Source organism: Schistocerca serialis, chromosome 1, assembly GCF_023864345.2.
Source record: "Schistocerca serialis cubense isolate TAMUIC-IGC-003099 chromosome 1, iqSchSeri2.2, whole genome shotgun sequence".
Lineage (NCBI taxonomy): Eukaryota > Metazoa > Arthropoda > Insecta > Orthoptera > Acrididae > Schistocerca > Schistocerca serialis.
In genome coordinates, this window is record NC_064638.1 from 953,009,147 (window position 1) to 953,036,766 (window position 27,620).

General features: G+C 43.0%; 1 protein-coding gene across 1 annotated transcript in view; it reads right to left on the reverse strand.

The window, feature by feature from the left end:
• Positions 1 to 27,620, reverse strand: part of LOC126451152 (WAS/WASL-interacting protein family member 3-like) — a 183,123-nt gene that overhangs the window by 23,971 nt on the left and 131,532 nt on the right. The window contains exon 2 of the mRNA XM_050091031.1: positions 24,803 to 25,188. Coding sequence (XP_049946988.1) covers positions 24,803 to 25,188 — 386 coding nt within the window. The remainder of the gene's footprint in view (positions 1 to 24,802; positions 25,189 to 27,620) is intronic.

Consider the following 27,620-nt stretch of genomic DNA (forward strand, 5'->3'; position numbering starts at 1 on the left):
CTGATGCGCAATAAAACGACTGGAAGCGGCCCATGTAGTCTGCCCCATGTAACTGCTGCCACGCTCCCAAGAATACTATAAATACCTGGTACTGTCAGACCGAGCTTATCTTTAACAGCTCGCAACATTTCTTTAGCTTTTCTATGTGGCTGAAAGACTGGTCTGATTCCTTCCCTGTTTAAGACTCTACTTCTCCTACCAGCTGTTTCACCACAGTTCGGAAGTCGCTCTGCGTGTTGATCCTCTGGCTTGGTTGAATGGCATCACATCTTGGCTTGCTCGACAGTTTTGACCTACGATCAGAGAAAGAATACCCGCTCCTTCTGAACATCTTGGAGATGAGGCACTCCTTGTCCGGAATAGATCTCACTCTGTGTATTATAATATTCAACACAGCTCTTTCCTGAACTGAATGAAAGCTACGACATTTGAGATACAGTTTGTTTGTGTTGGTGTTCTGCACACAGAACGGTTGAGTCGTCCATCTGCTTTCCGTTGAACCAACTCATGTAAGAAAGATTATTGTCTATCTTGGATGTAATTATCCAAAGCTTGTGATTTTATGCGAATCTGATGCAGGTTTAACGAGAACTTTTTCCCAAGTGCTCTGCCCTGAAAGGCTTCATAGCCACTCTTCCTTCATGTTGTTTACTCTCCATTTAATAATATTTATCTTAATTTTCAACTGATAGTTTAAATCTGCATTGAAATCATGTAAATGTTCCTCCAATCACTTACCTCACAAAAACAAAGGAGGAATGTTCCCCAATTTTAATACATGTATAATTTCTTTTTCTGTAAACTATTTATTGTATACCTTAACAGTTATTTGAATACCTTCTTGCAATTTTTCTAGCTGAAGGTATACAGGAATTTTAATTTTACCCTTTACATCCTGCCTAGAAAATTTATTACGACCTTTAATATTCTCTTGGGTGCAAAATGGCAACTTTTTCCCATAATACAGTGAAATTTGCGTGATGATGACGATGATGATGAAGTCCCATACTCCGTTACAGAGCATATAGAATTTTAAGTTTAGCTCTTTAACAGATAAGTGATCGATGCAGTTATTCCATTAGTTTTAAACCCTGTAAATAACTTTTCTGTTACTATATGTATAACTTCGAGACCATCAAATGCTTTTTATGGAAAACCTTTTGTAGCAGATCCAAATGGAAATGGAAGATTTTTTACAGATTTTTTTCGTATATCCTCTAATATGGTAAACAATTTTGTATTGGCTGTTTTCTGCAAGTTCTGAAGATGATGGAGCAAGAGGTCAGAGATTAAACTATCAGAGATCGGACTATAAGAACAAAGCTGGTGGAGGGGGCCTCAGATATTGAAGTACCATTATAATAACTTTGGGATACAGGCTCAGAATTAGTAGAGTAATGTAATGGACCTGTGGAGATCCAAGTACAAGTAAAAGATGGTAGTTCTAAACACACCATAGCAGTGGAACGAGAGACTGAACTATGAGAACAAATGTAGGCAGCGAGGTGTCAGATACGGAACTACAGTTGCAGAACTTTGGAGTACAGAGATTGAACTAGCACAGCAAGCTGGTGGTTGTGAGGTACAGAGATCGAACTACTAGAATAAACGTGGTGGCTCTGGAGTACAGAGATCAAAATATGAGAAAAAGAGGGTGGCACTGAGTTACGCAATGACTGGCTGGTTCATTATATTTATGGCAGTAAAACATTGGGTTGTGACTGGAAGAGCAAAATGTGTGTTAGTGTGTGTGTGTGTGTGTGTGTGTGTGTGTGTGTGTGTGTTTGTGTGTGTGTACGCTTGCATGCATGTGTGGTTGCAGGAGCAAGCATAAGTGCCAACTCCGATCCTGGAGGTCGGTTCGCCACAGCCATGCCCTTGAATGTAAGCAACACAGCCGTGAGATCACTCTGGGATGGTACTAAGGACGGCATGGCATTCTTATTATATGAGACATAAGCCACATAGTCTTACTACTTATACATCTGGATAAAAATGGTCGATGATACCTACCGATTGTTCAAACTTATCTGATCACTAGTCATCTATAGTTGTTCTTTGCTCAAGTTATTCTTGGAAATACTATTCGCTTGCAACATTACTTGGAAAACTGAAGATGTGAATAGTGTCTCCAGGATTAGATGCTACAACGGTGTGTGGCTGTAGTTGACGGTTTCTGTGAGTGACACTACCAGGGAGACATGATTGGGTTGCCCAGTTTCATGCAGGCAGGACACAGGGAGTATGAGAACAGCAATGGGAGGTATGTGTGCAAGATGAGCGACAAAATGGCCACATGTGGTCCAAGAACATTTTTTCACGATTCATTCGTAGCACAAAATGTTATTTGTTAGTAGGTGGGTGTAGCACTAGTATTTTTCAGATATTATCAGGTAAAAAGACAAGGAAATACACCTGCAATTTAATAGGTACCTCTGTTATAATCTCAACAATATCTTTAAAATACACAGACAAATTTAAAATACACAAGGCTAAACAGCAGAAAGTAATTACGTAAATAAAAATACATTCTCAGTAAATCACATTTTTGAGGTGGACTAAAAAGCCCATAATAGACCCTAAGACAATAAAAAGAAAAAAAAACGACGCACCACGAAGGAATTATCCGAGTAGGACGGAAATCGATAGATCTCATGTACATTTACGAACAAATAAATAATTATAATTTCAGAAAAATTGGATGATTTACTCAAGAGAAAGAGCTTCACAAATTGCAAGTCAGGTTCCTGGCTCGTTTCGAAGCGAGACTCATCACTAAGCAGAAACCGAAGATGTGCCTGCAGAACCCCCTGAGAGTGGTGGGATTCCAACCTGATTGTCGCCCAACATACAGCCCGACAACCTGAAGTGATCGTCTGAGGTAGTATTTCAGGTCATAGCAGGAAACCTTTGATTGTCAACCGCGGTACCCTTACAACACTATTCCCCGTTTTGGTGCCCTTCGTGGTAAGCCACCTGGACGTCTATTTCAACCTATCTTGGCCAGCAAGGTCGCCGAATATCTCCCCAATTGAGAACGCTTGGGGCATTATGGGTAAGGCCCTCCAACCAGCCCGGGCTTCTGACGATCTGAAGTTCCAATTGGACAGCATTTGGCACTATACACCTAAGGAGGACAGCCAACAGCTCTGTCAATCAATGCCAAGCCAATAACTGCCAATAACTGGAGGTGGACCAACACATTATCGAGTTGTCTAATTTGTGAAATTCTTTCTCTTGAATAAATAATCCAGATTTTCTGTAACTGTAATCGTTTGTTTTTCTGTACATGCACATAGCATTTACTGATCCCGTCCCATTCAGATAATTCCTTTCTTGGTGCATCGCTTCTTTGTCTTGGAGTGTAATTTCTCCTAGCCCCTTACATAATGTGCACCTTAAATACATATGAAAATACTTACAAGATGTAAAATTTAAAACGTTGGGTTCATCTAATATATAATAGTAAGGAGTTGAATTATTCCTGCATCAGTAATGTACTGTATGAGACCATCGTTGTTTCTTCTAAATCTTCCAAGAGTTGTTATTGCTTTTAAGAAATCACAGTCACAAATTGTGAAGACTGTCAGCACCGGGTTCAAAGTCGATATGGGACTAGGGAAAATTGCTTTGTAATTTTTAGTCTGGTTTAAAAATATAATAAAAATTTATTTTCATTTATGTAATTATTTGAAATGTTTTACTGAGCAGTGGGTGGAATTTTTGTAGCACCATAACTTCAGCAAACATACATTTATTTCATATCCTTGTTTCCATAACTAGGTATTTATTTCGTTCCAAATTCTTATTAAATAATAACTAGGTGATGATGTGAGGAAGCAAGAAAATGTGATTGCTAAAGACACGTGGAGGACATCACCAAGGACTGGAGATAGTGGGACTACCCCTGTTGTTCACCGGTGGGCCAAGCATGCGAATTGCTTCAACCGTGCCTGCAGCTACAGGGTGTTCAATAACATATTACAAAATCATGACAGTTAATGGAATAACACAAACTTCTTAGTTTGGCAGTAAACAGTGTAATAATTTCATTAAACTTAACTAGCGACACGAATCACCCAGGACGTTTTAATTACGTCGTTGAAATCAATATGTCATGTGTTGTTCAACGTTATATTTGCAGACTCGTTTCACGTACAACCCTTCATCATAACATCATACAGTGATAAGTCAAAACATTATGACAAGTGCCCACCGCGATGTTGTATGCTGCCTGGTGGCAATGCAGGCACACGTAACAAAAGCGTGTAAGCGGAGCAGACCGGATGATGAACCATCCTAGGGAAGATATGGGCTGCAAATGAGGAAATCCATTGAGATAAGCGACGTTGAAAAGGGCATACTATTATTACACAGAGCCTGTGAACGGGCATCTCGAAAACGGCGAAAATGGCCGATTTTTCACGTACTACTGTCGTGAGCATCTAGGGAAATACGTAGAAGGACATTGAAACTATTAATAGGTGCTAAATGGTTGGACGTCCACAACTCTTTACGGACCGTTGGGTTCGGAGGCTAGTCTGCTGTGTAACGTGGGACAGATGGTGATCTGTGGCATCTCTGCCGAAAGAGCGCAATGCTGGTGCACGCACAAGTGTTTGGGGTACATCGGCCATCTACACTGTTGAACATAGAGCTCCGCAGCAGACCACGTCTACGTGTGACCCAGCGACATATTCAATTACAACTGCAGCAGGCACGGGACCACCGGGATTCGACCGTCGATCAATGGAAACGTATTGGCTTTTTGCGTGAATCAAATTTTTCCTACAATAGGTAAGATGGTCGCCTCCACAAACGCCGTCATCGAAGTGAACGGCAGGCGCAACGTACAGCGCGCCACGGACGCAGGCTGGTGGGAGTAACATCATTTTACGCGAGACATTCTCCTGCGCTTGCATGGTACCTTTGGTAGCAATCGAAGCAATGGCAGTTGGGAAACACTTGCGGCCCTTCATGATCGATGTCTTCCTCGATGGTGATGTCATCTTTCAGCAGTATAATTCTCCGTGTCTCGGAGCCAGAACCGTGCTACAGTGGTTTGAAGACCATTATAATGAACTCACACTGATGGCGACCAAACTCACCCGACGTATGGAATCCCATTTGGATCTCTCGATCGCTGTCGGGTGCCATTGCCGCGTCCTCAAATTAGCAGCCCGTTATTTACGCGAATTACATGACCTGTGTGTAGACATCTAATGCCACTTACCTCCATAAACCTACGGAAAAAGTGTCGTATCCCTGATATGCATAATCAGTTATTTACTTCGTTCCAAAGACGGACAAACAAGCTCACAAGCAGGTGGGCATAATGTTTTACTCATCAGTGAAATAATACGTTAGTACATAGTACTGTGTCACATAATTTCCTTCTGGACTGATGGTGGGCTACAACCTAGTGAAGCAGTGGCATAAGACGTGCCCAGAGATTCGCACAATCGTTGCTTTTCGAAATTTTAGAGACATGGAATATGAAAGATACAAATTTGAAATTTCAATAGTAAATTATAAAATCATCACAATAAAGTTTCTCTTTTGTTTTTTTTATTATTTTCGAGTTATTCAATAAAAAGAAAACTTCAGCCTAGAGAGAACAAAAATTATGTAAATTATATACCCCTTAGAGACAAATTAAAAATTTGAAATTCGATTACTACGTTCCCATTATGGACTTGCGAAGCGGTATCGAGTTTTCGAATAATAAGTTGCAATAGCGTTGTACAGAGGTGAGGAACTGACAAGGTCGGTAGAGTAGAACTACGGATAGTTCCACAAAAAATTTGTAGATCCTGCATTCAATTAAATAGCAGATCTACATTTCTAGAGAATGTTGTATAAACAATTATCTACTGAAGGAAAAATCAGTCAAAATTATAATTTCCTCTGGAACAGATTTCGAGATATGATTTTGCGCGGGGGTACATTTTGAGCACACAGTTGACTGCGCCAGAAGTATGAAATCTAGTGTTCCCTTTGCCGCAACCAATGAAGGAAAAAAGTAACTAGACAGAGGGATCAATCTGCAGGAATTGCTCGATGTTTTCTCTCCGCGGCAGAAGCTGTGAGTGTGTAACCATGTGTTTTGTTATAGGCGTGAACGCGAGTCTCGAATCGCTATATGAGGAAAACATTTTGCGCATTTGTGAGTGACGCTACGTTTATGTTCCATTTTCATTTATTGAATATGAGACGTCGTGTGGATATTACGTACATCTAAAAACATTTCTCGAGTTTTTATGTGCCGCCTGTACTCAGAATGTGATGGCGAATAGAACACAAGACTTTCGACGTAAGGGAGAGCAAAACTACACTCATGCTCATAATTAAGGAAAATGCTGATACATGGTGAAACAACGCTCTGGTGGGCTGTTTGCTTGTTTAAATCACCTCAGGGTATGACCATGCGGTGCATTTGACCTGCGGTCGTCGCACAGTGGCTCTGGCAGCAGTCCACATACGAGTGTTCGTGCATATCCGTGTACGGTGCAGGGAGTAAGTCTGAAGACGTTTCCAGACGTGCTAATGGTGAATGTGTGTTGAAAATGGCTCAAAGAACACATATTGATGACATTATGAGGGGTAGAATACTAGGGCGACTGGAGGATGGTCAAACACAGCAGTTCGTAGCACGAGTCCTCCGTGAGCCACAAAGTGTGATCTCAATATTATGGCAACTATTCCAGCAGACAGGAAACGTTTCCAGGCGCTACAGTACTGGACGTCCACAGTGTACAACACCACAAGAAGACCGATATCTCACGATCAGTGCCCGTAGACGGCCACTGACAAGGGAACCTCCCCATCGCACCCCTCTCAGATTTAGTTATAGGTTGGCACAGTGGATAGGCCTTGAAAAACTGAACACAGATCAATCGAGAAAACAGGAAGAAGTTGTGTGGAACTATGAAAAAAATAAGCAAAATATACAAACTGTGTAGTCCATGCGCAACATATGCAGCATCAGAGGACTGTCTAAGTTCAGGAGCGCCGTGGTCCCGTGATTAGCGTGAGCAGCTACGGAACGAGAGGTCCATGGTTCGAGTCTTCCCTCGAGCGAAATGTTTACTTTCTTTATTTTCGCAAAGTTATGATGTGTCCCTTCGTTCATTGACGTCTCTGTTCACTGTAATAAGTTTAGTGTCTGTGTTTTGCGACCGCACCGCAAAACCGTGCGATTAGTAGACGAAAGGACGTGCCTCTGCAATGGGAACCAAAAACATTTGGTCGCAAGGTCATAGGTCAACCGATTCCTCCACAGGAAACACGTCTGATATATTCTATACGACACTCGTGCGTCACATGACAGGAATATGTTACCGACCCACCTATCTTGTACACTTGGCGAATGGGTACAAAGATTCTTCTACCGTACCTTACCCGATTTAGGTCTTCTTGTGGATGTGATAATCACTCCCAAAAAAGTGATGAAAACATAAGAGTTTGCCACATAAACTGCAACAAATGAATGCAATAGTTTGACAGTCGCACAGTTTTCTCTGTGCTCTGTCGAAACATGTTTTTAACGTTTTCAAATTTTTCCGAATGTAGACCGTCAAATCCTGCATATGTCCAAGCAAATCTGAACATGTCCTGGAATTTTGGAGAGCGAAGTTGATTATATGTGAGTGCCTGAACTTAGATAATTGTCTGAAAATAAAGCATTAAACTTTTCACTGGAGGGAAGACTTGAACCATGGACCTCTCGTTCCGCAGCTACTCACGCTGACCACAGGACCACCGCGCTCCTGCACCCAGACTCTCCTTGATGTTGCCTATCTTACCCATAGACTACTCAGTTTGTATATTTTACTTATTTTTATCATAGTTCCACACAACGTCTTCCTGTTTTCTCGATTGATCTGTGTTCAGTTTTTCAAGGCCTGTCCACTGTGCCAACTTACAATTAAATCTGAGGGGGGTGCGATGGGGAGGTTCCCTTGTGAGTACTGCAGGTAGCCTTACTTGAGAACTTACCGCAGCCACTGGAACAGTTATCTCCAGACGAACAGTCTACAGACATGGTTTATTGGCCTGGAGAACTTCAAGGTGCATTCCACTGACTCCTGGTCACAGGAGAGCCCGTAAAGCGTGGCGTCAAGATCACAGTACATGGCCATTGGAACAGTGATCCCAGGTTATGTTCACGGACGAGTCCAGGTATAATCTCAGCAGTGATTCTAGCCGGATTTTCATCAGGCTTGAACCAGGAACCAGATGCCAGTCCCTTAATGTCATTGAAAGGGACCTTTATGGAGGTCCTGGTTTAATGGTGTTGGGTGGGACTATAATTGGTGCACGTACACCTCTGCATGCCTTTGACAGAGGAACTGTAACAGGTCAGGTGTATCGGGACGTCATTTTGCACCTGTATGTCCGCACTGACAGGGGTGCATTGGGTCCCACCTTCCTCCTGATCGATGATAACGCACGGTCCCATCGAGGTGCCATCATTGAGGAGTACCTTGAAACAGAAGATATCAGGCGATTGGAGTGGCCTGCCTGTTGTCCAGATCTAAACCCCATCGAGCACGTCTATGATGCTCACGGGCGACGTATCGCTGCACGTCTTCAAACCCCTACGACACTTCAGGAGCTCTGACAGGCACTAGAGCGAAAATGGGAGGGTATACCCCAGCAGCTGCCCGACCACCTGATTCAGAGTATGCCAACCCGTTGTGCGGCCTGTGTACGCGTGCATGGTGATCATATCCCATATTGCTGTCGGGGTACATGCGCAGGCAGTGGAGTTTTGTACCACATGTGTTTCGGGACGGTTTTCTCAAATTATCGCCAATACCGTGGACTTAAAGATCCGTGTCTCGTGTGTTCTCTATGTGTCTATGCTATTAGCTCCAGTTTTGTGTAGTGCCACGTTGTGTGGCACCACATTCTGCGATTATCCTTAATTTATGAGCATGAGTGTATCACCGACTTATCTGGTCAGTCTTTAACTCAAGAGGTTTTAGCAGACATTTTAGCAGAATTTCGAATCAGCCAGACATTGAGCCAAGATTAATTATTTTTGTTTGTGCAGGCCTCTTCATTTCTGATTAACTACCGCAATCCACATTCTTCTGAATCTTCTTACTGTATTCATCCCCTGGTCAATGGTGATCCCTTGATACCTCAGAATATGTCCTACCAACCAATCCTTTCTTCTAGTGAAGTTCTGCAACTTATTTCTTTGCTTCACAATTCTAACCAGTATCATCTCATTACTTACATGATCTACCCATATAATCTTCAGCATTCTTCTATAACACCATATTTCAAAAACTTCTATTCTCTTCCTGTCTAAAAGGTTCATCGTCCGTATTCCACTTCCATACATGACTACACTCTAGAAAAATACTTAAATCTATACTCGACGTTAATTTCTTTCTCTTCTTCAGAAACGCTTTTCTTTTCATTGCTAGTCTATATTTTATATCTTCTCTACTTCAGTCATCGTCAGTTACTTTGCTGCCCGAATAGCGAAACCCATCTTCTACTTTACGTGTCTCGCCTCCTAATCTAATTCCCTCAGCGTCACATGATTTAATTCGACTACATTCTATTATCCTCGTTTTGCTTTTGTTGACGTTCATCTTATATCCTCCTCTCAAGACACTGTCCATTCCGTTCGACTGCACCTCCAAACCTTTATGTCTCTGACAAAATTTCAATGTCATCGGCAAAACTGAAAGTTTTTATTCCTTCTCCCTGGATTTTAATACCTAACCCATTTTTTTCCTTCGTTTATTGTTTGTATAGACTGAACTGCATAGGCGATAGGCTACAACCCTGTTCCAATCTGTTCTCAACCACTGCTTCCCTTTCAGGCCACTCGACTCATAACTGTCGTCCTGTTTCTGTACAAGTTGTAAACGGGATTTGTTCTCTGTATTTTACCCCTGCTACTCATACAGTTCCAAAGAGAGTATTCCAGTCAACATTTTCAAAAGCTTTATCTAAGTCTACAAAGGCTATAAACGTAGGTTAGCCTTTTCTTAACCCACCTTCTATGGGAAGTCATAGGGTCTGTATTGCCACAAGTGTTCCTACCTTTCTCCAGAATCCAAACTGATCTTCCCCGAGGTCGGCTTCTACCAGTTTCTCCACTCTTCTTAGAAGAATTCATGTTAGTCTTTTCAAACCGTGACTTATTAAACTAACAGTTCTGTGATTTACATACCTATCAGCACCTGTTTACTTTGGAATTTGGATTATTATTTTCTTTTTGAAGTCTGAGGGTATTTCGCCTGTGTCATACATCTTGCTCACCGGATGGAAGAGATTTGTCGTGGCTGGCTCTCCCAAGGCCATCAGCAGTTCTAACGGAATGTTGTCTACTCCCAAGGCCTTGTTTCGGATTAGGTCTTCCAGTGTTCTGTCAAATTCTTCACACAGGATCATATCCCCCATCTCATCTTCATTTGCGGCCTCTTTCATTTCCATACTATTGCCCTCAAGTACATCTCCCTCGTGTAGATCGTCTATATACTCTTTACACATTTCTGATTTTCCATCTTTTCATAGGACTTATTAATCATCTGAGCTCTTGATATTCGTACAGGTGGTTCTCTTTTCTGCTAAGTTCACCCTAATTTTCTCGTAGGAGGTATCTAATTTTCCGCTAGTCATATATCCTTACATTTTTCCTCTAATCATTCCTCCTTAGTAATTTTGTACTTTCTGTGAACCTCATTTTTAGACGTTAGTTTTCCCTTTCACCTGCATCACTTTCTGCATTCTATATTTTTTCCTTTCGTCAGTTAAATTCAGTGTCTCTTTTGTTATACTTGGATTTATAGTAGTTCTCATCTTTTTACCTATTTGATTACTGCATTCACTGTTTCATATCTCCTACTGTTTTCCTATCCCCTGTTGTTGTCAGTCTTTTCCTAATGTTTCCTCTGAAACACTCTACAACCTCTGGTTGCATCGGGTGTTATTATTTTTTGTATGTTTGATCAAAAGCAGTTATTAATATATGGATATATTGTTGGACTTCACAGACTTCAAGAAGAATATAATAAATCCAATCCCAAAGAAAGCAGGTGTTGACAGATGTAAAAATTACCGAACTATCAGTTTAATAAGTCACAGCTGCAAAATACTAACGCGAATTCTTTACAGACGAATGGAAAAACTGGAAGAAGCGGACCTCGGGGAAGATCAGTTTGGATTCCGTAGAAATGTTGGAACACGTGAGGCAATACTAACCTTACGACTTATCTTAGAAGAAAGATTAAGAAAAGGCAAACCTACGTTTCTAGCATTTGTAGACTTAGTGAAAGCTTTTGACAACTTTAACTGGAATACTCTCTTTCAAATTCTGAAGGTGGCAGGGGTAAAACACAGGGAGCGAAAGGCTATTTACAATTTGTACAGAAACCAGATGGCAGTTATAAGAGTCGAGGGGCATGAAAGGGAAGCAGAGGTTGGGAAGGGAGTGAGACAGGGTTGTAGCCTCTCCCCGATGTTATTCAATCTGTATATTGACCAAGCAGTAAAGGAAACAAAAGAAAAATTCGGAGTAGGTATTAAAATTCATGGAGAAGAAATAAAAACTTTGAGGTTCGCCGATGACATTGTAATTCTGTCAGAGACAGCAAAGGACTTGGAAGAGCAGTTGAACGGAATGGACAGTGTCATGAAAGGAGGATATAAGATGAACATCAACAAAAGCAAAACGAGGATAATGGAATGTAGTCAAATTAAATCGGGTGATGCTGAGGGGATTAGATTAGGAAATGAGACACTTAAAGTAGTAAAGGAGTTTAGCTATTTAGGGAGCAAAATAACTGAGGATGGTCGAAGTAGAGAGGATATAAAATGTAGACTGACAATGGCAAGGAAAGCGTTTCTGAAGAAGAGAAATTTGTTAACATCGAATATAGATTTATGTGTCAGGAAGTCGTTTCTGAAAGTATTTGTATGGAGTGTAGCCATGTATGGAAGTGAAACATGGACGATAACCAGTTTGGACAAGAAGAGAATAGAAGCTTTCGAAATGTGGTGCTACAGAAGAATGCTGAAGATAAGGTGGGTAGATCACGTAACTAATGAGGAGGTATTGAATATGATTGGGGAGAAGAGACGTTTGTGGCACAACTTGACTATAAGAAGGGATCGGTTGGTAGGACATGTTTTGAGGCATCAAGGGATCACAAATTTAGCATTGGAGGGCAGCGTGGAGAGTAAAAATCGTAGAGGGAGACCAAGAGATCAATACACTAAGCAGATTCAGAAGGATGTAGGTTGCAGTAGGTACTGGGAGATGAAGAAGCTTGCACAGGATAGAGTAGCATGGAGAGCTGCATCAAACCAGTCTCAGGACTGAAGACCACAACAACAACAACATATTGTTGGAAATGGGGTTATATAATTTGAACTAAAAATTTCCTCACTGCTTCAAACCAGCACCTTGGTACATTTTTCACACTTTCGCCTTAAGACACTCCACAGTAGAAAAGTATATTTCCTTACTCCAGTTTTAAGAGATAACATTCCTTTTTTATGGGGTGCCATCTTTTTCTGAACGTATAAAAATTATTCTGGAAAACTAAGGTTCCTTTTTTCAAATGAGAAAATATGTTCCAAGATGCAGCTCGGTCATGTGCCTAGGAACAAATATTAATAATAATAAATCAAAAACTAGCAACTGGAATCTAACACAGGCTTCTATTTTCAAGAGAGGTAAATTTATTACGCTATTAAAGAAACTAAGTGCGCGTTCCATGGTAAAAGACCATCTGTTTTTTCCAGGTACTAGGTGATGGACTGCCGACGAAGTATAGTTTAACTGTCCTCACGTTATATAAACTGTTCTAAAATATACAGCATTTCACTCACCTTAAAATTCTGTCACTGAAGAACTGACAAAATGTTCCAATTAGCTTTAATGTATTAAACATCATTTAAATGAATAGAACGTGACCTATTTATAATTTCTGCGCAAAAAAGTCCTCGTGTCTAGAAACAATAAGGACTGTAGAAACTGGCGGAAACTGCCTATGGTGGTCTCTAGTGCGCATTGCTTCATGCGACTCTAAAACCAGTCACTAGACTGAAGTACCAATGGAAAAGCATCCTGGGTACACGATTCTCTATACTCTCACCTGCGAGTTTTTCGGCTAGGGTGAGTTGAAATGCCAGAAGTGGAAAGGAGACTACAGGTAACTGTTTACAACTAGCTTCAAGAAACTTCGTAGTTTTCTGGCCTTCGTTGAGCAGGTGAAGGAAAGACTAGCACTGACGACTGAGATTATTTTAGTTTGCTTCTCATTCAGGGACACCATACAAGGTGAACGAAAGCGATCTGAATGTGAGTGAACAATAAGACCCAAACAAGTAGAAAATAAGAAAAACAAGCGAAACGATGAAACACAAGAGTGAATGTCTGCGAACTGAAATGAAGACGCCCTGAGAGTACAGGGAGGCTAAATGATGGGAAATAGATTAACAAGACCCTGTTACATTCCTCGTAATAAGACCTAGAGGAGTAAGTAATAGAAGATGCATTGCAAACATCGGCAAACAGGGGCAAACCTGGATGCAGAACGCTAACTATAGCATTAGGAGGGGTGGAAGAGGTCTGTTTTCAACAATAGTTGAGAAATGGCCTGTGATTATGATGACGATGATGATGGTGATGATGACGGTAGATGTTTCTTGGAGATATGAAATCACTGTGTGCTGTAAAAATGATACTCCATTAGAATAAAATAAACTTGATTTTAAGGTGAAAATGTATAAATCTGTAGACAACTGAACATGCTGACCGTAAATGGTAAATCTGTGATTGCGGTTAAATGCTGAAATCTTTCGAATTTAGAATTGATAAACGTGTCTAAAGAATTTTGGACTCAACTGAGTACCGTCTGAATACGCAAACTGAATGATACGGCTGAGAGATTAAGATGTTCGACATCCCTTTCCTACCTGAATAAGGTTCCAATAACTATTTGAGACCAATGTCGTGAACATTCCATCTACAGGTATATACATTTCATTTGCTGCTGAGTTAAGTACCGTCTATAATAACCTCGAAGTTGACAGGACGTTATATGGACTTCTTTCCTTTGTCCTGTGAGATACTATGGAAGAATAAATTCTCTTACTGTAATACGAAATAATACCAGTGATGTGATGGATACTCCGATGGGATAAGAAAACACCGACATTTCTGCGACTAAACAAAGTAGGAGAATAATACCAATTGGGATAGAAATTAAGAACGACCATCGAGCAATTAGTGCCAAATATAAGTGAATACAATATAAGATCATAACCTTCATTTGCGTGCACTGTTACGTACCTCATTTTTTTAGTTCCTTATCGCATGTCAAACGTAGCTCAGCTACAACACGTCTCTTCAGCTCGACCCCGCTAGTAGTAGTCCGGAATATGGCTGCCTTCCGGATACAACGGTCCCTCATTCAAACCACTTGGGCGCGCGGGGTAGCCGCGCGGTCTCGGGCATCTTATCACGGCCAGCGGGGCTGCCCCCATCGGAGGTCCGAGTCCTCCCTCGGGACTGGGTATGTGTGTTGTCTTTAGCGTAAGTTAGTTTAAGTTAGATTAGGTAGTGCATAAGCTTAGGGACCGATGACCTCAGCAGTTTGGTCCCATAAGACCTTACCACAAATTTCCAATTTTCCAAACCACTTTTTTCCCATTCGCTGAAGGTGAACTTGCGCCCTCCACTTTTGTCCGACTCGAACTTTCTACAGCCCCCTAAGACAAACTCTGTGCTTAGCTTACCTCATGCTATGCTTCGGAAAGCTTACTATTCTCTGCCCTTCAAAGTCCCATTTCATTCTCATATCATGCCCTCATACACAATGAGAGATTAGATCGGACGAGGAAGTGTGACACGTAGGAGTACTCATCGAAATAAAACACAGTGGTGCACATTTCCATGTCTCCTGGGCGAAGTTTATGATTTCCGCAGAAAAAGCCCTCTCGCCCAGTCATACGTTATTGTAAACTTTGCCTAATTCGTCTTCTGATATCGTCTGCATATCAACAATACTTGTGAAGCGTACTAACGGTACCGTTGCATGTGTTCCAATTTGATCTCTTTGACGATCACATAGTATTTATGCGTTTGAAGGTTGTAATGTGTCAATTATTAAGTGTGAAATTATCACAAAATGTGCACTACTGTACTTGTACAAAGGCACCTTTTTAATTCCTTCATTAACTATGACGTTCTTGTATTCTATGTTTTTCTTTCTTTCTTTCTTTTTTTTTTTTTTTTTATCTTACGGTTTTCTCATCGAATAAGATTATAACACTCGAAACGGGTAGAGAGAATAAATATAAACTTGTACAGCTGACGTCAAAAATATGCTTTTCCCAAATTAGTTGATTTTCTTTCCACGATCAAGTATCTTATTTCTGCGTTCCTATGATGACCGCAGAAAGAGAAAACATGCTACAGTCTGACCATGAGGAAGGTACACAACTGCGAGGGAGTGCGATAAATGAGAAAGCTCTTTTTACATTGGACACTTAATCAGAATCAGAAACTACGTTCACTGTCATAGTATAGGATGGAATTGGAGACTGTTGTTGAAAATAGTGAACGGAAGAAATGAATGAACGGCGTATTCTAAAAAGCAGAGGAGTAGTCACAGGCTATAGAAAAAGAGAATGGATAAAGGCAGAGGGTCGGGGACATTGCGAGATTGCGTGACCTGGACTGTTTGGAGCGAGGAACATGGAGAGACATTAGCGTGCGGCATGTGAATGACCCTCGTGAATGGTAGGGCGGCGTCAAAAACCTTTCTCAATTAAAGCGCGGCGGCGGCGGCCTGTGAATCGGAGCTTCCTTATCTGCAGTACGCGGTGACGCCGAAGGACGGCGGTAACGAGAAACGCCAGCGTGAAGCCGACTGCCTACCACCTGCCTCGATTTCAGGCGTTGTGCGTCAATAGACACAAAGTAGCTTTTCAATCGATATAAGGTCATTGTAAAGGGCAGATCGTATTTATCTACATCAGCTGTGAATTATGCGGTTCAGTGGACTGCCGTCGTTGTATCGAAGGAGAAAGAAATAATCCATGGGGAACGTACCGTCTAATTTCGTACTGAATAACACAGTGTGTCATGTGGCACTAGCAAGTGGTGCGACTGAGTACAAAATTTGACGATTTGCTGAGTAGTGATTATTTTTTTCTCTTCCACAAAGCTAATGACTACGTGGACAAACACGTAGTTAACGGACTGGATAAATAAAGAGCTATCTTGGCAGTGATTTAATTACGTAAGAAAATAACAGATGAAATTTAATTTGTTTTCAGTGCAGGATTGATAGTGACTAACCACTGTATCATACACTCCTGGAAATTGAAATAAGAACACCGTGAATTCATTGTCCCAGGAAGGGGAAACTTTATTGACACATTCCTGGGGTCAGATACATCACATGATCACACTGACAGAACCACAGGCACATAGACACAGGCAACAGAGCATGCACAATGTCGGCACTAGTACAGTGTATATCCACCTTTCGCAGCAATGCAGGCTGCTATTCTCCCATGGAGACGATCGTAGAGATGCTGGATGTAGTCCTGTGGAACGGCTTGCCATGCCATTTCCACCTGGCGCCTCAGTTGGACCAGCGTTCGTGCTGGACGTGCAGACCGCGTGAGACGACGCTTCATCCAGTCCCAAACATGCTCAATGGGGGACAGATCCGGAGATCTTGCTGGCCAGGGTAGTTGACTTACACCTTCTAGAGCACGTTGGGTGGCACGGGATACATGCGGACATGCATTGTCCTGTTGGAACAGCAAGTTCCCTTGCCGGTCTAGGAATGGTAGAACGATGTGTTCGATGACGGTTTGGATGTACCGTGCACTATTCAGCGTCCCCTCGACGATCACCAGTGGTGTACGGCCAGTGTAGGAGATCGCTCCCCACACCATGATGCCGGGTGTTGGCCCTGTGTGCCTCAGTCGTATGCAGTCCTGATAGTGGCGCTCACCTGCACGGCGCCAAACACGCATACGACCATCATTGGCACCAAGGCAGAAGCGACTCTCATCGCTGAAGACGACACGTCTCCATTCGTCCCTCCATTCACGCCTGTCGCGACACCACTGGAGGCGGGCTGCACGATGTTGGGGCGTGAGCGGAAGACGGCCTAACGGTGTGCGGGACCGTAGCCCAGCTTCATGGAGACGGTTGCGAATGGTCCTCGCCGATACCCCAGGAGCAACAGTGTCCCTAATTTGCTGGGAAGTGGCGGTGCGGTCCCCTACGGCACTGCGTAGGATCCTACGTTCTTGGCGTGCATCCGTGCGTCGCTGCGGTCCGGTCCCAGGTCGACGGGCACGTGCACCTTCCGCCGACCACTGGCGACAACATCGATGTACTGTGGAGACCTCACGCCCCACGTGTTGAGCAATTCGGCGGTACGTCCACCCGGCCTCCCGCATGCCCACTATACGCCCTCGCTCAAAGTCCGTCAGCTGCACATACGGTTCACGTCCACGCTGTCGCGGCATGCTACCAGTGTTAAAGACTGCGATGGAGCTCCGTATGCCACGGCAAACTGGCTGACACTGACGGCGGCGGTGCACAAATGCTGCGCAGCTAGCGCCATTCGACGGCCAACACCGCGGTTCCAGGTGTGTCCGCTGTGCCGTGCGTGTGATCATTGCTTGTACAGCCCTCTCGCAGTGTCCGGAGCAAGTATGGTGGGTCCGACACACCGGTGTCAATGTGTTCTTTTTTCCATTTCCAGGAGTGTATTACAAAACATAGCGGCAAACATCTTAAGAACGCCACATCTTACAATATTTCGGGGTAGCACTAAGATATATTAAATGGGAAGGTAACATTAAATTAATTTCTTTATTAACTTGGAAGCATCGCAGCATAACGTCTGTAGCAGATGTGTTGCGTGCTGGGGCGAGACTTTCCGTTAATGGTCGGCCTCAGTCCTCCCCCTACCCACCATCATCCTCCTCACACCTCTACTGTACTTGCAGGACCTTTCTGAACCTTTTGGATCAGGATCGGAGTATCCACAGGAAACGACTCCGCATATTTACAATCTTAGGTGCTACTACTTCATCCGCATCTACAATCGGAATGGCAAGCGTTTACCCTTCTCATAATTTACATTTTGACGACCTCTGAAAAATTACTGCCGATCAGTGAACACTCTGTTTACCCAAGATTTTAGGACCATGCTCTATAACGAACTGACAAGGAACTTCGATTGATGGTATGTTCGGGAGCTTTATCGTAGGTCTACCCATGTAAATGACAGGAAAAGAAAAGAGGGCATAATATCACTACAGCAACATTTTGTGAGTGATGGCGTGGTGTCAGCTGTTTTCATGCTATACGATAGACATGTCATGCACTGAATCTTACAATGCATGACCTGCTGTTTCTAGGACATGAGTGAATAATATATTCTTCTTGATTATAAATATGATTGCTACAAACTGCAACACAAAATACAATTGTAGTACAGTAACTTGACATAATTAAGAAACGTATTGCAGAATGTGGTAATGATTGTTGCAATTTTGTGTGGTTAAAATTACGAGAACAGTGTCTGCCTCAACCACTTTTCTCCATAAACAATCACTTTCCCCCCGAAAAAAAAGCTATGATACGAAAACAGTACATACTCTAGACTATGTCTTTTTTTTTTTTTGTTTTTTTGTTTTTTTTTTACAACCTCCTACGTATCTCAACGTAATGCTTCCGCAATTTGACTATACGATATTGCCATACGGCTTTGTAGCCTTGTTAAGCGATTCTTTATTGTTTCATCGAAATTAGCTGGATGTGTCATAACACATGTCAAGAATAAATTATTCATTGTTTGACCGTACAGGCCTGATATTATTAATGGCTTTACATGGTTTGTAACTGAAAGTGACATTTAGCTCATCAAAAAGTGGTACGCCTTGTTTTTACGAAGAATAAAGATGATCATCATTCTTGTATTAAATGCTGACAATAGTAAATTTAATCCATATTAATAAAACGAATATCTTAATTCATAGATCGTACACAGATCACTTCTAAACCTGGCTACCTAAGTTCTGTTGTAGGGAAGCAGCCTACTCACGCTGTATAAAATTCACATCAGTCTTTCCATTGTGTGCCAGCCTAGTTCTGACGTCATAAATGTTGCGCAATGCTTTAAAAGTCAAGTAAATAACCTGAAACATTTCTAGCATGTCAGGAGTAATACTAAATCAATATGTGTTGAATGTCAGTTCAACAACTTAAACCATTTTCGAAATTTGGACGTTTTTCTGTAAAAATCATCAGCGCAACAGAAAAGAGCTAGAGAATTAAATATTTATATTTAGATTCCTTTTCATAATAATTTAGTAGAAACAGTATTTTGGATCTCACAAATTAAAATTTTAGTTGAAATTCATAATTTTCTGGTTTTTGTCTTAGAAAATAAGGAAGCAAGATAGATTAAGTAGGCGAATAAATAAGGCTAGGATGTTTAAATTTAAGTAGAAGGGAGATCCGCTATAATCATAAAGATGTGAGAAGTTTCAATTGAATAACTATAAAACTATAGCGATAGCGTATCTCCAAATGGCAAGTTCAGAGCTCGTCTACTGCGTGTAGTGTAATTAAATTAATTCTCTCGCCCAAAATAATTGACTTAGCCTCGTCAGACATTCATTATGATTATTTACCTGTGTGCTGATTGCACATTTAAATTGAGAGCTTCATCGGCCATCAGCAAAGGAAGGTATGATTTATTCAATGACTTAAAGTGGTGCATTACTAGCCCAGTGGCTAGTCTGGAGAGCCGATTTGATCAGGCGTTCCCTTAGCCGTCCGCACCGTGGCTTTATACATAAGAACGCTGTGCAAGGAAGTAAGGCCCCAGTTCTCTCCAGACGCTGAATAGCACACCACCTGTGCTGGGAGTCGCGTCGCGTCGGTATCATTGCTACAAACAGCCTCGGCTGCCATAGTAAGTTACTCGGGATACGCGTAACCATGAAATCGTTTTCGAGTGAAGTGTTAATTCTGGGATGACTTTAATGATCTATCGTCAGTTTGCGTATGTTGTATTTTCACGTGCCGCCGTGGGACAGACATTCTGCCATTATTTAGCGTGGCGTTTGATGAACATTATCATCAAGTTATGGTGAGCATTCACTTAAACATTTAATTTGGACAGTTATAGTTGCATCAGCGCATTAGACGCTGAACTGCTCTGGTAGTTGGATTGTGTGGATCCTTTTTTTTTTTTTTTTTTTTTTTTTTTTTTTTTTTGATCTGTGACTTTGAGAATATAGCGAATGTTTTCACATGATCGTTTTTGATTATGAATCCCAGACAATCTCCTAATACCTCAGAGCTATAAGCTGTAGCTGTAAGTGTATTTCTCAGATGAAGTGGGCACTAGGAATTCTAATTACAGGCTTCACGTTTTGCTAATCACTTTCTGGTTGCCAATATTGTAGTTAGAGGGCCAGTGTTGAGAACGGCAAAAGACAGCATAAATAATAGGACAATTAATTCCACTAGCCGCCCCACATATGGTGCATCGTCTGGGAAACAAACTTAGTAAAAGTGAAAGTGATTTTTAAATATTCGGATTTGGGAGTGAAATGCGACACGCAACTGAGTAATAGAACAGTGATAGTGTTACGTGTGCATGTGGACGACGCAATTGGATTAACAACGCATCTGGTTGGACGGAGCTGGCACTGAGTCTAGCGGCGCTGCCAGCATCGCGAGAAGCCAGTTTCGCCTCATCGCAGTCGTCCGCCGGAGCAACCGGAGCCGCGCCTGCAGTTGCGGGCCACGCAAACACACAGCAGCCGTCGAAATGCCGTCTGCAGTTCAACGCGCCACGTCGCATCAGTAATGCTGGTACGCCGCGCCGGCAACACCATACGTCGTGCCGAAGAAACTAAGTTAAGTGAAAAGCTGTTAAAATTTTTACTAACCTGCACTAAAAAACTGTCAGCGAAGGAACCGCCAGAAGAAACTGAGGTTAAACTTAAATCAGAACCTATGTCTGTTGAGGGAACTGTAAATCCAGACAACGATTCAAGCGTAAATATGCATGAAAATAGTAATGTTAAGGTGAAATATGAAGTATTGTCTCCTGGCAGTAGTGTGGGAAGGGGCAATGATTCAATAATAGAGACCCCTGTAGTAAAGCAGAAATTAGAAATTGTTAATTTATTGGATGATAGTTTATCTGATGAGTTAAAAACGAAACAGTCATCAGAGATGGTAGAGTTTAAGAAGGAGAAGTTAGATATGACTGATCAATCATATGTTTCATTTAGTTTTGATGATTCTGATGTTGGAGCTAGTTTTTCGTCACCTGAGTGTGATAAAAAGCCAGCTAGTGAGCCACACAAAGATACTGGCGCTATTGATTTAAATGTTATATTACAAGCAATAGCTACCAGTAATGCTGAATTGAAGTCTGAAATAACTTAGGTAAAAAGCAGTAATGCAAAAATGTCAGCCAGTAATGCTAGAATGAATGCTGAATTAAAATCTGATATAATTGAGGTAAATAACAGAATTGTGGCCAGCCAAACTAATTTTAATAAACGGTTTGAGGCAATGGACAATAAATTAGAATCCAATAAAGCTAAATTAGAAACTTCCTTCGAGACTGGCTGCAATAAGTTGAAAGACGATCTGGGCAGTTTAAATTATAAAATTAATTACAAACATGAGGATATTAAGAAAAAGGTTGCTCAACAATTTTCTGAAATGTATAAAACAGAGTAAAGTAGCTTTAGTAACTTCTGGTAATGGTAGTATGCAACAAGTTGTAGCTGCAAACGCCGCTTGTATCGCGTGTCGGCAGTTCTTGCGGTTCGATCCAGATAAAAATATCCACCCGTTAGATTTCTGGAACGATTTTGAAGATGTGATTCCACCAACTTGGTCTGAACGAGAGAAAATCTCATTTATTAGAAGCCATTTAGCAGGTGACGCCATGCGTTGGTCAGCTGATGTTATGTTGAAGTGTAAAACATTAGCGGAATTTAAAACAGCTTTCATTAATGAGTATTGGTCTAGCAATAAGCAAAATGAAGTGTTGAGAGAATTTTGGAGTGGAAAACGTTTCAATACCGGCAAGGAATCTATTAAAGAATTTGCTAGGTCATGGATCTCACGTTTGTCACATTTGGCCGAAAAGCTAAAACCTGAAATGATTATACTAGGTCTTGAAGCCAAACTGCCATGGTATTGGCAAACTAGAATTATATATACCCCTAGAGACAATCTGGATCGTTTCATCGAATTTTTGGAACGTGTAGAACGTGTGGCGGCCAATGAGCACCAAGCACGTAATAACAGAAATGCTAATAACACTAGTAGTAATTTTAAGAACGAGCAGAATGGCAATGTAAACATCAGAACAGTAGGTGTTCGTCATCCTAAGAGAGGCAGGAATTGGAGAAATAATTATCAGAACCAACAATGGCATCCAAATGATAGTAATTTTGTTCCGAACAAAATTATGCAGGTAAGCAACAGTACGGAAAGCAATGCTGTGCCAGTTAACTATAATGGAAATAAAGGAAACAGTAGTAGCCCGAGGCAGGAAAACTAGTTCCGGTCTATGAGGACACTGGCGCTCACCAAGCGGTTACTTTTCCTAAGCCAGTAGTTATGGTAATTGGTAAGACAGATCAGAATACTCAGACTGAACATGTGGATGAGGGGTCGGTAGCATCTAAGGATACAGCAGAAATATTAGATCACTCACAGTATTTGATAGATACCGTGTTAGAGACGCTTTCTAAGTGGGAAGAGAAAGAGAAGGCGCAGCAGTGTAACGGTAGGGAAGAGCCACAAAATACTGAATTGTCAGGTGAAGAAGCAGAAGAAATTCGTGCTTATATTTACGATGAGGATGATGTGCTCTTATCTAAAGTGACTATGCATGATGTTAATATTGTACTAATAGATTTAGGAAAGAAGGTAAGTGAGAATGTAGAGGATAGCCTGTTGGGGGTCGATGAACCCAGTAGCTGTGACCAGTTGTCACTTGAGAAGGAACCCGACGATAATGGTGAAAGTGGTTTAGCTGTAACTAGTGTTATGCCCGGTCTGGAGGCGCAGAATCGATCAAACTACAGTAATTTGGGTCATGTTCAGCAAACTAAATGTAATGAAGTCGTGAAGTGTTTCGATTTGAAATTAATAGACCGACTGGAAAAGGCAGCTGAAAATGTAATTCAGAAAACCCCTACACACTTTGACCTAAATGTAATGAAGACAGATGTCGATCACTTTAGTTGGAGACAAATCCAAAAGGAACTATTGGATGAGTTTGAGGAACCACCTGTACAACCTAGAATAAGCCACCCTATAATAATAGTGAATATGTTGGGTATCAATGTACGTTGTCTCTTAGACAGTGGAAGTGAGGTGAGTGCGATATCTCAGTCCTTCATTGATGCATTACCTGGTAAAGACAAGCTTACAGTAATGAGGGTATCAGAACTAAGAATAATTGGTGCTACTGGCAAGGTGTCAAAAACGGTAAAGCAAGAAGCTTTGCTGCCCTTTGATATTAATGGTAATATAACTGATCATCCATGCTTAATTGTAAACAATCTCAGTATTGAGGTTTTAATTGGCATAGATTTCTTGTCGAAATATCAGAGTGTTGTTGACTTTGAAAGAAGCCAGTTAAAAATGGTCTTGCCGATAACCGGAGTAATTACGGTGCCTTTCATTGATAAACATGTAGTAACTAATGATGAAACTTGGGAGCTGCCTATACGAGTTCTGAAAAATAGGAGATATTGGGACGAAGGTGTTAAACTTAGTAAATACCAAGGACCTTTTAGGTTCATAGGAAAACCACATGCCAATGCATATAGGCTAGAGTACCCTAAAAGTAAAAAGCTATTAGGTCTCAGGAACGTGATCGACCTAAAGAAGTTCATACGTAGTGGATGAACTCTGTAGGGAGGAGGTTGTGCTGTAACCTCTACATAGTGTGGCACCTGTGCAGTCCCAGCTGTGTGAGATCTTCTTTCCATTTCAGGTCTCACTCATTCTTTTGTGGCGGCGTTCGTAGCGACAAACAATTCGCTGTAGAAACGGCTTACGAAGTCACCGCCACACTTTTAATAGCGGGCCGACCGGTCCGCTGGAACAGTGAACAGAAAGATGAAACCCAAACACTCTGATTAAATAAAAGTCGGTACTTATCTTTATTAACACCGTAGTGAACTCCGTGTCTACAGAGATCTGTCTAGTTCGAGTCGGAGCGGCTGGGTCAGCGTCGGCTGACGACAAACAACAACTCTGCTGCGATGAACACACAACTGACTAGCAAGTACACAATTCGGTGGCGAGTATCCAACTGAGCGGCGAATACAGAACTGTCCTAGCGCTCGCGACTCCAGCGCTTAAGAAACCAGAAGCCAGCGGTGGCGCGCGCAGACTTGCGGCGATTTCCTGTTTCGCTGGCGCTGCTTATGCGGACGGCGTCCGAACTTTGATGCTGCCAACCTTTTGGCAGCGGGCTCGGGTGGCATTACTGGCTAGGATATAACACTCCTCCCCCCCAAATCGCCGCACCGTCGTTGAATAATGACGTGGCGAGCGTCGACGGCGGGGGAGGGGTCTGGCCGCAGGCGTAGCAGAAGAGACCGGGGCGGAGACTGTTGTCGGTGGCAGTCCCCGGTCCGCACCCCAGCATTGGCTGCGCGGGGCCTCGGGAAACACCGACTGAAAACCGAGGTCAGGGTGCACGCCTGTGACCACGGGCGCAGCTTCTGGTACTGGACGCGACGGGGCGTCGGGACCCACGAAGAGAGGCAGCGTCTCCTGACGCTGCGTCGACGGCTGCTGAGTGGGCGCCGGACAAGGCGCTGCGGTGTCAGACTCCTTGGGGGAGCCCAAGGAAAGCGGCTGCAGGACAGGCTGCACAGCCACCGCTTGGGAAGGCGGCCCGGCTGAGGGGTCGACGTCCATCAGCTCCGAAGGCGGTGGCGACTGAAGAGGGACCGCAGGCGCCGGAGCGACCACCAGGGGCGCTCCCGAATGAAGCTGCGCGGGAGGCATCAACGGGACGGGCTGTCGGCGTGGTAGCGGCGACGGCTGCTGCTGCTGCCCTGGGGGCGGCAGCGAAGTCGGAAGGCGCGGCTGGAACCCGCCGCGGACCAAATCTGTGGACAAAGAACGAGCGGCAGAATCCGGGCGGCCAGCGCGGCGCAACTGGTTCTGATGCCTCCTGTGCACCCCAGTAGCACCTTGAACAGTATAAAAACCGCGACCCTGGACACTTATCACGGTACCACGTTCCCAACGACGGCGACCGTGATAAACTCTGAAAAAAACCGCGTCGTTGCGCTGAAAACGCGTGCGATGCTCAGAAGCGGCGGGTCGATCCGGGGGGTGCAACAACCGTAGTAGGGTGCGATGACGACGGCCGTGGAGAAGCTCCGCAGGCGAAGGGCCGTCGCGTGGCGTGGTCCGGTACGACGACAGGAACGTGATGAGGGCCTGCTGACGAGAGTGCGTAGCACGAAGGCGGTCCATATGATCCTTGAATGTGCGTACAAAACGTTCTGCTGCACCATTCGATTGAGGGTGGAACGGCGGAGTAAGAACATGGCGAATGCCATTGGCAGAACAAAAACTTTCAAATTCAGCAGAGGTAAATTGTGGACCATTGTCAGACACTAAAACTTCTGGAAGACCCTCAATACAAAAAATTGAAGTCAACGCCTGTATAGTTTGTGCAGACGTTGTAGACTGCATGGGCACAACAAACGGAAAATTACTAAATGCATCTATCACGATGAGCCAACGAGAATTCCAATATGGACCAGCGAAATCAATATGTACTCGCTGCCAGGGACCGGCAGAGCGTGCCCACTCAAAATAGCGTTGAGGCGGAGCAGCTTGGTGTTCGGCACACGTCGAACAATCTGTAGACATCTGCGTAATCTGCTTATCTATGCCGATCCATGTACAATGACGGCGAGCAAGCTGCTTTGTGCGGACCACTCCCCAATGACCTTGATGCAACAAGTCGAGGACCTTGGATTGGAGCACTTGGGGAACCACTACACGAAGCTGGTCATTCTCGGTGCGTAACAGCAAAATTCCGTGCGAAACAGACAACAGATGACGTTGCGTATAATAGCGACGAACCACAGGATCCGATATGTCCTTTGCCTTGGACGGCCAACCACGTTGAACAAAACGTAATAGTAAACTCAGATGAGGATCCGTGGCCGTCTCACGTGCCACCTGACGATAATCAATCGGAAAATCCCGGAGGGATTGATGCTCATCGGCGTCAATCTGATGGCAAGAGTCGTCAGAGGAATCGAAGACATCATCCGCAGCAATCGGCAATCTAGAAAGCGCGTCAGCGTTTGCATGCTGAGCTGTAGGGCGATACAGTATCTCATACTGGTATTGTGATAACAAAAGAGCCCAACGTTGTAGTCTCTGAGCTGTCCGCTGAGGAACTGGTTTAGACGGATGAAACAGTGACGTCAGGGGCTTGTGATCTGTTACTAAATAGAATGGTCTACCATAGAGGTAGTGATTGAATTTTGTGACACCGAACACAATAGCCAACGCTTCCTTGTCCAATTGGCTATAATTACACTGAGCTTTGTTTAGCAATTTAGATGCGAACGCAATAGGACGTTCGGTGTTACCGACTCGGTGAGACAACACAGCACCGAGGCCGAAAGAAGAGGCATCACATGCTAACACCAGAGGCTTGTTAGGGTCGTAATGGACCAGACAACGATCATTCAATAAAGCCTCTTTAAGCTGCTGAAAGGCTGATTGGCAATCAGCTGACCACACAAACGGAACATTCTTACGGCGGAGACGATGCAACGGTGCAGCAATCTGTGATGCATTAGGTATAAACCTAATATAATATGTCAATTTGCCAAGAACTGCTTGCAATTCATTCAGATTGCGAGGGGCGGGCAAATCACGAATAGCTGCTAAATGTGACTGGGAGGGATGAATGCCTTGAGCATTAATAACATGTCCCAGATACTCCATCTCCGTAAGGAAAAATGAACATTTATCGATGTTGCAACGTAGGCCTGCCTGAGACAACACTTTAAACAAACACTCCAAATTACGGAAATGTTCAGCAGGCGTCCGACCGGACACAACAATATCGTCTAAATAGTTGCAACACGATGGCACATTAGCCAGAAGTTGTGACAAAAAACGCTGAAAAACAGCTGGAGCTGACGCACAACCAAAAGGCAAACGCAGAAAACGGAACAACCCCAACGACGTGTTTATGACAAAATACTGTTGTGATTGCTCGTCGAGGGGCAATTGCAAATATGCTTCACGGAGATCAATTTTGGAAAAGAATCGAGCTTCCCCTAACTTATCCATCAGCTCGTCCGGTCTAGGCAAAGGAAAAGAATCAATGACAGTCTGAGGATTAACTGTCGACTTAAATTCAGCACACAAACGTAACTTGCCAGACGGTTTCTTTATAATAACTAAGGGAGAAGCCCACTGGCTCGCTGAAACGGGTTTAATAACACCGTTGTTTTGCCAACGACGAAGTTCATCTTCTACAGGTGCCCGGAGGGCGTGAGGC